The sequence below is a fragment of the Diorhabda sublineata genome, chromosome 2, assembly GCF_026230105.1.
Source record: "Diorhabda sublineata isolate icDioSubl1.1 chromosome 2, icDioSubl1.1, whole genome shotgun sequence".
In the NCBI taxonomy this organism is placed as follows: domain Eukaryota; kingdom Metazoa; phylum Arthropoda; class Insecta; order Coleoptera; family Chrysomelidae; genus Diorhabda; species Diorhabda sublineata.
Genome location: NC_079475.1, coordinates 24549294 through 24562584, shown reverse-complemented (window position 1 = coordinate 24562584; position 13291 = coordinate 24549294). Strand labels below are relative to the sequence as shown.

Here is a 13291-nt window from a genome sequence, read left to right as displayed (position 1 = left end):
CTGTAGCAAGTTTTCCTTAGAAAATAATCTAGTGTCTTCTAGTAATTCTACAGATATTTTAATTTTTCACCATGTACAAGTAACAAAATGCAATCACAAAATTAAGCAATCACGATTTCATAGTTTGTGTTTCAGGTAATAATGGAAAGTATTTGAGTTTTTAAAATACTTTTAAAATTAAGTAACTGAAAAAAGAGATTAAGAAAACTGTGACAACTATAAACTCCAATATAAATATATTTATAACAGTAACAGTTAGTCTACGCTACATAGAGATATTTTAGATATCAGGTTTCTAGGAATTTGTAAGTGAATAGCTTTGAGCTCTACGTTTTCGCTTGGAAATATACAGGAAACGAGAAAACGAATTTTCTTAAAAGTCAGCCCTTTGCATTTTTTATCAAGCCAGACTGGAAAACGTTTTGATGTTACTGACCATTGAAGTGTTATTACGCTGAAGTAAGAAGAGTATGCAATCTCTCAGGTGGGAAATAAATTCACTCGGTAAGTGATGAAAAGCCGCCATTTTTCTTGTCAGTGATATGTAACGTCTAGTCTCATCTATTTGGATCCTCCATACATAGAAAAACTATCACAGGAATGAAAGAATGTTGCAACTGCTTTCGAAGCGTGAATTTTTTATAATATTTTTTGTTGTGTTCAGAAAGTTAGAATATTCTCCGGTTAGTGTTTTGGGGTTTTGTTCAACTTGGTAGATACAATAAAATTGATTCGATTGGTTTTTGGTTGAAATAATATGCCTTATAACTTTTAACTTACCAGAGGTTAGGAACATAGGAAAAAAATGCATTTAATCTAACCTAAAAATTTTTGACCTAATTGTTTGACGATTCTATTCACCGATATTGCCAAGATCATTGTTAGTATGTAATTGTTTTTAGTAATATGAGTTTCGAAATTGTAATATTAATTACTTTCTGAATGTTGATTACTCAAATTCTCATTCAAATATTAATAGAATTTGCTACTTCATGGTTTTAATATGACTGAGCGCGATATTAATATTTTCTGCATTATCAACAGAAAAACCGAAAACTTTATGATTTAATTTGCAAGTTATTGATCTGTTAAAAAAACATATTCTGGACAAAATCTTGCAGTTCATGATGCTGAATTTAACGTAAGATTGGAAAAAGTACACATATTCCACTAAATACGAGATATCCAGGAATGTTTTTATGTAAAGACAGTTTTTAGATTTCTATAAATTTCAATATTGGGAGGATATTAGATTAGTTCCCTTTGGTACTCAATTCCTTGAATATTCACGGCTACATTGAAATATACGTTTCATTATATTATTATCACCTGTATGATTGTAACTGACTTTTTGGCCTCGATTGTGATCTTATTCGAGCAGTTAGACTTAATTTAAATGTTGCACACTTGTCAAAAAAGGACGACAATGATTATAACTCCATCATAATATCTGATTAGATTTACCAGAGTTCATAATTTTTTTGTATCCTTTGCATGAAACTAAGTAATATGGAACTAGTGGGTGACCTACGTAAGTAATAAGTAAGTAAGTAAGTAAGTAAGTAGTAAAATACAATAAAAAGCCAAATATAAAATACTTTTTAAAAACTCTGAGAAGGACGCTTTTACAATAAATGGGGAAATGAAGAATGAAGGAAAGGAAATACCTACTTAGTAGTAGTGGTAGTATTACTAATGATTTTTGGCAACGACCCTCAATAGGAATAGAACCAAGGTCTTCTGGTTACATACCAGGAACTTTATCAGTTGAACTATCTTAGATACATTTATATTTCAGTCACCTACATATAAAATTCATCGAGTAACAATACTATCCATCTTACCGCAGAGAGCCATTTCGACTTTATTAAGAAAATGGGGAAAGAGAGGTATAATGGGAAAAGAATCCCATTCAGTAATCGACAAAATCATTTGAACATTTCCCGGACTGGGAATCAAACTCAGATTGGTTACAAAACTCCAAGTTAGTTGAAAATTTTATAGAAAGCACTCCACACTTTTATAATAGTGACATTAATTTACTTGGCACTAACTTTATTCTTATGGTAAGAATTAATTCTCATCTCTCAGTTTGATTATTGTTGAAAACATGTTTTTTAGTTTTCTTAAACTATAATTTATTTGCCGTATTTTGTTTTCAAAAATAACGCATTTAAAAAGTTCATTGTAATTTATTGTTCATTCTTGATACTCCATTTTGCTCAATGACATTTTGCTATCTTTCTTCCAATTTCATTCGTGAAAGCTGGACCATTCAAAGAATTCTGCAAACTTCAAAATAAATGGTGCCAGATCAGGGCTGTATGGGAGATGTGGATCACTTCCTTGCCAAGTTCCAACAGTTGCCAAAGATGTGTGAGGCTTTGCATTATCATGGTGGAACGCTAAACCTTTCCGATTTGATAATTCTGGTCGCTTTTCTTTGATCGCTTCATCCAGTTTCATTAATTGTTGATAGTAAAAAATCAGAATTGATCATTTGGTCCCTTGGAAGCACCTTGTATTTTTCAGCTTTCTATGTGGTTTGTGCTGGTTCATCGTGTTTGGTACTTGATCGTTTTCGAACTATGTCACGGTACAGTATCCATTCTTCATCATCAGTGATGATTCTGTTCAAGAAAGGGTCGGTTTCATTCAGTTTAAGGTTCATATTGCGAATATTTATTCTTTGTGTTGAATGAATTTCTTTCATTCATGAGATACCCAAATATCAAACTTCTTAACTAACCCAAGATATTTTAAGTGTTTTCAATTGTTGTCTGCGTCTTCGCAACCTCTCGAGCAGTTATATGACGATACTGTTCAATTATGACTTTGATTTAGTCATCATCAACTTCAGTAAGCCGACCAGAATGTTGCTCATCTTTGAGGAAAATATCTCCATCACGAATTTTTTTACACCAATTCTGACAACCTTATATAATTATGATGAACAGCAATTTTTTCTTTCAAATTAGAGCCACACTATCATTTAAACATGTCATTTAATGCAGAAGGAAGGAAATATTATTGGAAATGGTTCTGGACACCTTGGGATATTATAGTACTTGATTTGGTTATTATGGATAAATATCCTAAATGTAAATTACAAATGAACATTTTCTCACAAAGAAATAAAAAACAGATCTTATATATTTCTAATCAAATCTCGGCGCACACTATATTTTATAAAAATGGGATTCATAACTCTCGGACTACTCCTTTATCTCGTAGAATATTCTTTATTATGTATATATGTGTTATCTTGCAAAAGCACGTTCTCAACGGCATGGACTTTTCACGCGTGGACTCAATGAAAAAAAGACATTTTCATTTGGGAGAGAGCCTCGTAGATTTGTGTACATTTGCATATTTATAGAAAAGTGACAGTAACATATTTGTTTAGAATTCGCGACAAGCTGGCGGGAGTTTTGTGTATATAGACAATACTTACATGTTCATACATGCGTTTCAGTTTCTCTATTGTTGTATTTAACATGTGGATATGATGGGAGCAGCTGTTTTTAACGTTTTTTTTTGCGGGAAGATAAGTTATACACAGTTTGTTTTATGTCATTCGATCATAAATTTAGAAAAAATATCTATTACATATAAAGTTATTTTTAAATTATTTTTTTTAAATTCACAATCTAGTCTGTTATTGTATCTAGACTTCTAGATACAATAATAGACTACTACATATATATAGAGAGGAAGAAATTATCTAAACAATATTTATAAATCTTGAAATAGGGTACTATTTTCAAATATAGAAATATGAAAGGCTCATCTATTTTGTAGTAATTCACCTACAAATACTTGTAAATTTCGAAATTGTAAAGTATCTTTCATTCATATCAAGAATCTTTCATTGTTTGAAACAGAAGTTTTTTCTGTCAGTTTCCCCCTACCCGCTTTTTTATTTCACAAATCTTATTCCCCTTAATGCAGATTTGACGTTGACAAAAATTAGAAGTCGCACGGTGCAAGATCCGACGAATAAGGTGGGTGGTTTAACACTTGAATGTTGTACTTGGCTAGAATCCAGTGCGGAATAAATACATACACTTTTCGCATGTTAAAATTTTCATGTGAGATTTGTCGCACACAATCATTATCAATTCCTATAGATTCAGCAATTGCACGAGGGTCAGATCGAACAAGTTTACCGATATTTTCATCTGTTTTGGACAAAAATTATTCGGTTGGCTCGTTGCTGTAAAAAGTATATATTTTGGCAATAATCAACAGATGAGCTGAAAAGTTCGTAGACTAGCATAGAAACAATCAAATATAATATTATTCAATATAGTTGCCTTGGGTAATGTAATGTTTTAGCCTCAGAATAGACTTCAATTTTGGCGATAACCTCTTCATCGGCGCAAAATATCTATGACAGCCCCTTTTAGGTGACCACTGGATGTATCGTCGTCTGTGCTCATTTCGCCACGTTTAAATCAATTCTCAACGTTTGAATTTGCTATAGAAAATCCGGATAATGTTTATTAACTCACGCCTTGATTTCAATAGATTTAATACTACTAATAGATTTTAGCCCACCTAATATTTGGAAGCTTTAAGTGAACAATTTTGAAAGTTTAAAACGGCGCTTTGTGACGACAGTTTTCGAAATCTGAAAATATTTTTCTTACTTGTACAAAATTTTTTAAAACTGGACAATATAGTAAAGTAGAATGTCCCCGACACTGTCACCAGATCAGGGGATTCCAAATAGAAATATTTATATAGTCAACGGATTCCAAAAAAACGATCAAATAAATATAGATTGATTAATCACATTTATTGGTTTGTGTTTAACCACATTTTTATTTCTGTGAAAACTAATTTAGTATCATAGTTATTTTAAATGTCTCGAAAAACATTTCTATGTACAGCATATCTGATTTGACAATTGTTTTTTGGAAATTATCGAGCTATCTCAATCATGTTCTGAAATAATCCGGATCAAATTCACTGTAGTTAAGATCATACATATAAAAGGTCTATAAACACAAAAAACAATAAACGTACTAAACTGAAACAATAAAAATAAAAAATTTGAAAGTTCCATCGATCCCAGAACGCGACGTTCGAAACGCTGATAAAAATCTCAAATGTTTTTTTGTTAATATAAGTTATTGAAAGTATTGTAAACTCACCTCTGATTTTCCTTTAGATACACAACTAGCCACATTGGTAGGTTCCAAATTGAGAGCATCTCTCTGAAACAAAAACAGATATCGGTCAATGTCACGTAATTGGAAGAATAGCATATTAATTGAAAAACTATCTCTTGCACTTCAATAACCACATGAGTTAAAGGTATTTGTGAAGTAATAACAGATGTTTTATTTTTACAAATAACACCATCCAAACTCGTGTTTTCCAACGTGGGGCTCACACCTCACGGGAAGGGGGCAATTTTAATGCAAAAATTGGAAAATGGGCTTGGCACGAGTTTAACTCTTCTGCTCTTTAAGTACTATACAATCTCAAACGTCACGGATCAGTTGATTAATTTAGCCTTTTTTTAAAATAATGTTATAATTTCACGGGGTAAACAAAGATTCTGCTATTAATTTAAGTGGGTTATATTTTGTTATTTTTTCATTCCTAAAAATCTCTTTATTTTTTTCATTCATTTGAAAGATTTTCCGGATTTAAAACAAAATAATTCTACATCATGGATTTTGCAGTCAATTTTAGTAGATTTGTTTAATGTATTAAATAAGCAGAGGAAAAAAAATCGTCTGGATATAACATAACGGGATGACTTGAGACGGAAGCTAACCAAATTGGAACCCAACATAAAATCTCTCTGCAACAAGCATAAAGAGTAAGGATCTCACTACATTTAAAATACTATTTTAGAAAAAATCTTCAAGAAAATTATTTCGAATTTGAACTTCAGTATGTTCAATATGTTCTAAAAAATTCACTAACTTTGTCTCGTTAACAATTTCCTATTGATTTCATCCTAAAATCCATCATTAAAGTTTCTCAATTGAACAATGCTATTTTTTCAAAATTAAAAATTATATTTATGTTACATAGGGGGCATAAGAATTTTAGAAGTGCTTGGGCGCACAAAAAATGTTGTTTCAATGTTTCACGAATAATTACTCTCTACTATTTGTTTTACGTATCTCCACAAAAAAAGTCAAGTAGCATCGAATCTGGACTACGATGGGGCAATAACATATCACCTCTTTTCCAAAACAGTCTGTCTGTCAGTCTGTCTGGTAACAACTGGTTTCACAACTATCATGGAGTCATTCGACATGTAACTAACATCGCAACGTAGCGTTCGATATTAACGACAGTTTGTCCCGCGCATTATCCAAGAAAAAGGAGTAATAATACCTCTGATTGAGATTGCTGTCCATACTGTGACTTTAAAACTATGCAGTGGTGTCTGGTACTTGAATATGAACTTCTTACATTTCCAGACAAAATTGGAATATCGATTAAGCATTTCAGTAGCAAAAGCGAGCTTTTCCCAAAGTCACATTCTTCCAATTGTTATTTGCAGCTTGTAAGGACGCAGTTCAATATTAAAGTTAAAATTACTAAAGTTACAAACGTCGTCGTGATATCGGTATCTTGCGAGTATCTTGGATTTTCTGCATAACATTCTCAATAGTGTCCTCGGATCTAGAACGAACTTTTGCTTATGGTTGCACGTTGAACCAGTCTTTCCTTTACTAAACGCTTTACTCATATCTTAATTAAAGCAGCACATGGAGCTTCATTTATACGCCATAGTCCATATTCAGAATAGTATAAACACCTCCCCTGCTCGTGCGCTGATAAATATGAAATTTGCATTAGACCAGTAATAAGATTCAACTATTCGCATTTGTTCTGTCCAAAATTAGTTTTAGCTGCAAAATTTATACAAACAAACAGTGGTTTATTTGATTTGTTACATTCTTGTCTCCTTTACGACTTTAACGTATTCACAGATATCACAGATAAACAATTGCAATTTTTTGAATAAATAAAATGTTGAATCATATAGGCAAATTTCTACAACAACGTTCATTTTAACTCCATAAAAGGTTATTAGTTTAAAACAAACATCAAAAAGAATTTGCTCCAGTGGCATAAAAATAGGGGGTTAAAAGTGACAACTAACCCTGAGAGTGCGCCAATGGTAAAATTTTTCCAAAGTTTGTTTATGTCAAAATATTACTTTATCAAGGAGCATATTGGTCACCAAATTTGAAAAAAAAGTATAAGGCGTTCTTGATATTTGGGAAATTTTTGCTTTTAATTTAAAATTTTGAACACCCTGAATCTCAGCAGCTAGATCCCGTAAGGGTTCGTATTCCTATATCAAAATGAATCATTTATTGAGATTTCTCTGTGGTAGAGCGTTGTCGGTCGAATATAGAAACGCCCTGTATAATGGTAATCAAATTAATGCAGGTAAAACAGAACTATGGAACAATGATTTACAAGGAAAAATGTATAAACCATACCATACCGTGCATTTTATAAATGGTTGGAAAAATACGATAAATTTCAATTTCGTTTAAATCAGGATTGCCTAGAGAATTCTTTTGGGTTGGAAAGAAATTCTTGCGGAAATTTAAGAAATTCAACCCCAATTCATTTTAATAGGGCATTCAAAAAATTATTTACTTCGAAATATTTTGATGAGGTCGAAGGTGCAAACAATTGGAAATACTCTTTGTTGAAAATTTAAATAAATATCGGTGCAAAATCTGAGTAGCTATATAAATGTGCCATTTATGCTTCCTCGTGGAAAGATGCCTCATAAATATTTTTCAAGACTTTATATCAAGTTGCGTATTTATTTTATACTTGAATTTGCAAACCGAAATATATAACATAGTTATATTTCAAAAGAAAAAATCGATAAAATCCAGCAACAAATCAAATATTTTACATCTCTAACAATCTGTTAATCATGTCTTGTTAGTATTCGGTAGTAAAGATTTGTTTGAGTACAATGTACTTTACTCTTTTTATTGCAATTTGGAAAGTGCAAAAACTTATAGCTCGTCCTATAGAACAATAAGTATAATAATGACTACATGTGATTATAATTAGAGTAAATCAGAAAATGCAAAGTAATGATGTCAAATTTCGAGGAACAAATATAATCAGGGTATTTTTTCAATGTTTGTTAGAGGGTTACAAGTTATTCCTTGCTTAAAACTATCGGCTACGTCAATTACATAGACTTCAATCCACAATATAATGGCCGTTTCTAGTTCTAAAACGATTATGTTAACGTGCCAAAAACTAATCGAAATAATGTTATATTATAGTGTATTTAAGTATATGGTGCTTTCAAAGTAGATATTCCATTTCTAAAAAGAGTTTTAAATCGAGTATACCAATATACTACCTACCAAAATGAATATTTTTCATAGCTACGTTGACTTTTATCTATATTCAAATATTATCAATAAATACCTCAATTCGCCAAAATATTTGATCCAGTCGGATAAAATGTGTCAATATAATTGCTTTTAAAGTTATATACAACCTCGCATGTGAATTTTTCACTGACTTTTTCAACATATTTACATTGTTTTTGAAGCTCCATCCAATCTAAATACATTTTTCAATGACCAAACTTCACACACGGCATTTTTTCATTGTTGAAATTTTCCAATAATCAATCCTTTCACAACATTTACATTTGTCAGTACTTTTAACTTTCTATCAAACTATTTCGTTTCTGTATTTGTGTTAGGTGGAAACAATTTAATCACAGTAAATATAGCACTACACAAAAATACACCGATTTGAAATAATAGATTTTCCTAGCCCAGTAAAAACTAGTGGACTGGTCCATTACTCACACAAATATATACATTTGAAATCATAGTATTTACAATAACTGATCGGAATAAGTGATAGTAATGAAGATACATGAAGGAAATAATTATAAATATTCGCAACTTGCTTTAAGAATCTGATAACAAAATACGACGAACCCCTAATAAATAGAAAAGAAATGCCGTGAGCAGAGCTTTTGCTATTCCACTTGACATTAGATAGCGCCACTCATTACCAGATCAATGTCGTCTGTGATATCGACTTGGCTTGTTCTTTACGTCTGCAATGATTTTTTTGTTAATGTTACTTGTCAAGCTGGTTTGAGAATACCTGGACAAGTTACATAAGCTAGACCAAAAAAAAGTCAACGTCCAACTGGTTACGTGACACACTGAAGGAAGTAGCAGACAGATTTGCAAAACTAGGGGTGGATAAAGCCTTTTGTGAATTAAAATACAGGAAAATAGAGAGAATACTAAGTTGCTGGAACAATCTACAGGAGTTAAGATATGCAAACGTACTTCTGGGACACTATAACCAAAGAAGATCTATTGTATAAATGAACCTGAATAAGAGATAGTGCAACGTGCAAATTCTGTTACATAGAGAACGGAACCTGTGAGTGAACTGTCTGAAGTGAGCGAGATTAATTAATCAACTATAAACACTGAGCATAAGTGCCGCAGCAGTAGATCCTTTGAGCCGCAGTGAGCTGAAAAGTTCTTAGTTTGACATTGAGATGGCGCAGCCAGTATTGAATCCATATAATTTCCTATCAACCCAACCTTCAAAAGACACGTGTATAAATTTTACAGCTGTCGTAGATTAGTTTGACTATAGTAACTTGGTTGGTGGTTTTGAAAAAAAAGGATAAAAAGGAATTCCGTGTGTTAATATTATATTTATTATTGGCAAAAAAATAGTATTGGAGCCAAGGATTAATTTAATAAACATTATTTGGACTTTACCTCAGAAAAATTAATTGTTGTGATGTGCTAAGTTTCAATAAGGTGAAATGAGCACCAAGGACAATGATTGATATAGCCGTGACACTAAGGAACGTTTTGTACATATCGCGAATGAATATTTGGGTATACCAAAGCAGTGTTCAAAATGGATCTTACAATTAACCAAAAACAAGAACGAATTGATGATTCTGAGCAGTGTTGGGAGCTTTTCAATTGCTATAAATCCAAATTTTTACTTCGCTATATGATAAGGGATGCAACATGGCTCTATTATTTCACACTGAAATCACAATCAAATACAATCACCAAGTGAACTGTACGTGATGAACCCATTCCAAAGCGTGGAAAGTCGGTTAGCAGGGTTATAAGATCGGTATTTGAGGTGCACTTGGTATAGTATTTATTGACTATCTTAAAAAATGGGACATATATGGTAAAACAGCCTTCTAAAGATGAATGGAACCATAAAAATGGTATCGAAATATTTCAATATCCTATTATCGTTGTATCGCCCTCAAAGGTTGATTATATAAATCAAATTCTGTTGGCCAACAGATTTTTCAGCCCACCCTGAATTACATACATAAAAGTATCATAAGGAGTTTTCGGAACCCGATCATGTAAATATTCGGAAACCAATCCTGATCACGTTAATTGTTGTTTGGAAAATGATCAGTTGATCGGGTCGTAGTCATATATTCTACCCTGGTAGACCAGTGGGTAAATGCGGTAATTAAACGTAAAACTGTAAAAACTTATATAAAAGATACGCGAAGAGAAAATTCAAAAATTCGTGTCCATTTATTTCAATTGCATTATTCAGTTTGTTAATCACATTTTGTAGTGCTTAAGTAAATGCGTAAAGTATACTGAAAAATTTAATTTTTGTTAAGCATCTGTTTTAAATTCCAATTTCGTTTAAATTCAACCCATCTATTTGAAGGTTATTAACTCTCACCGGGCTAATACCCTACAGCGAACGTTAGGCCTATACAATCCACGGTTGCCGCACCATTAAAAAAACGACATTTGAAACGGTAGCATTTAAATTTATTTGAGGTTCACAAATGTTTACTTTCTTCTAGTTACGGTAATGTCAACAATAAATATTGAATTTTTTTTGTAGAAGAAAAATAAGACTTTTGATCCTTACCATCGAGAGAAAAATAGAAGCTAATGATGCGCTATATTAGTTTGTCGCACTCGGTGACAGTTGCCCCGTCGCCGTTTCGAAACAATAGAAAGTCTCTTGAAGCAGTAAAGTGTGTAAACCCACGGGAGCATCTCGTTTCACGTTTACCCGTGGAACAGAAGACGAATAATGGCGACCATTTGTTCCGGAAAGGCGAATTAACTACTTTAATTAGTTTGAGACACGTTAAATTTACGTATACGCCGGCTGTCATTTGAGCCAGAATTGCCGATTGCTGCCGCCAATAACAATCCCGAGCGTTTTAACCTTTGATAATTTATTTCTTTCCTTTTTAGAGATTCTGGAAGTAAGGAAACCTACCCAACAATTTATAAGCCAACATTTTGGAGTTAGCGATTCTCGAAATCAAGAATACGTACATGTATAAAACCACAGTTTGTTTCAGATTTTAGATATTAAAGTTATTCTGACTACATCATCAATAAAAATTTGTTCAAAGTTAGTTGAAGAAAGTCAAAGAAAAAAAAACTTTTGTTGCCGAGTTCCAATCTGAACAGGGTGAATATAGATTGATGACAATTTAATTCATTTAAAACAAAACTTGATATTACTCATTATAGCTTTTAATGAACTGTTTTACAAAGAAGGTAAGGTAAGGAATAGGAAATTGAAACCATAATTGTGGATTATTAGCTTTTTCTCTGGTAGTAAATTTATTTTAGTTGATTTCAAATACTATATTTCTAGAATCTGCGGTAATTCATCCATCCTCAACATCCTACTCTTTTCTTTGGGTTTGATCGTTAACGATATTATTATATTTCGATTCTCACGTCCCTTCAGGTACTTTCAGATTTATAATTATATTTAGAGACTTTTAAGAGTTTTTCCTGAATAATTTCTATTGATTCTGTTTGTACGAATGAAAAATCTATCGGATCGGCGCATTCTCATCAATCTTGGTAAGTCCAGCAATTATATTTTCTCTTTTTGTTTCAATTTCCAAATTAAAGGAAAATATTCGAAATCAACTTTTGATTTTGCCTTTGCTAATCCTCGTTTTTGTTCTTCATTTAAAACTTCAGTTTTTTCAATATGCCGTAATTATAATTATTATAAGGCAATTGACTATTATAAAAATTCAATAATTGACAAATATTGAACTTTTTACGCCAGACTGATAATCATACAAATTGTTCACACAAAAATACCATTAAAGGTTCATGTACCGGCATCTCTAATTGCTCGAACAAATGTTTAAAACGATTTGACATTAAGTGAATAATCGATTGATTCGATTTCAATATGTTTTTTTTTTTGGTAACATCAACATATTGTAAACATTAGACGGAAATTTTGGAAACAAAAACCCTTCATACATGAAGCGGAACATAACATGTTTTTGTTTTTATTATGTTTCTCAATTTCTTTAGAAGCGAACAAGTGTTTCAAGTATTACTTCTGCTTCAGCTTCCTTAAATTATCAAAAAGCCGAAACTGCAACCACTAGTAAGTAGGAATTTCTGGATCCGTTGGTGATATTCATGCTGAACACACTGTTTACACCACCACTACATCAACACTCACAATTACACTGTCCGACGCGCGTTTCGATAACCAAGTTATAGTCTTCAGAGACTGAAGATGAACTATTTACCATCAGTCAGTTAATCTTCAATCTCTGAAGACGATAACTTGGTTATCGAAACGCCTGTTGGTGTAGTGGTTGTCTAAACATTGTATTCAGTATTCAGTATGCAGCTACTGGTAAATTATCATTGAAATAAACAGTCATTAGTCACTATATAACTGCCAAAATATAAATTATTGTGCAACAGTCGTCTGAAACAACGAAATAAATGATGTGAAAACTGTCTAAATTCGATGAATTTAATGATTTTTAAAAGAAACAACAAAATTTAAAACACCGCAATTCTCAACTAATTAATTCCCTGATAATAAATACAAAGGTATAAGAAAGCTTGGAATACATTAGTATTAGAATTAGTACACTTTGGTGTTTAATTTTGCTCGGAATAAATTAAAGGTAGTACACTTTGGTGTTTCGTTGCCACGTTCCTAATAAGAAACCGCTTATATATAAATATATATATATATATATATATATATATATATATATATATATATATATTTGCTTTTTACCCAACAATGAATAAAACATGTTTCCAAAAACTTCCTATCCAGGCACTTGATGGCTACTTTAATGTCCCTTGTTACTTCTCGTTTATAGAAATGAAAACAATGATAATAAGATTTAATTTTCATAATTCCTATTATACTTAATATTTGAATTAAGTTTAAGGATGTTCTAAGGTTCCGGCCAACCCAGAAA

General features: G+C 31.9%; 1 protein-coding gene across 3 annotated transcripts in view; it reads right to left on the bottom strand.

Annotated features, from left to right (window-relative positions):
• LOC130452612 (semaphorin-2A) overlaps positions 1-13291 on the bottom strand; it is a 1040595-nt gene that overhangs the window by 84321 nt on the left and 942983 nt on the right. For all 3 annotated transcript variants that reach the window (XM_056791958.1, XM_056791957.1, XM_056791959.1), the window contains one exon: positions 5160-5222. In XM_056791958.1, the coding sequence (XP_056647936.1) occupies positions 5160-5222 (63 nt within the window). The remainder of the gene's footprint in view (positions 1-5159; positions 5223-13291) is intronic.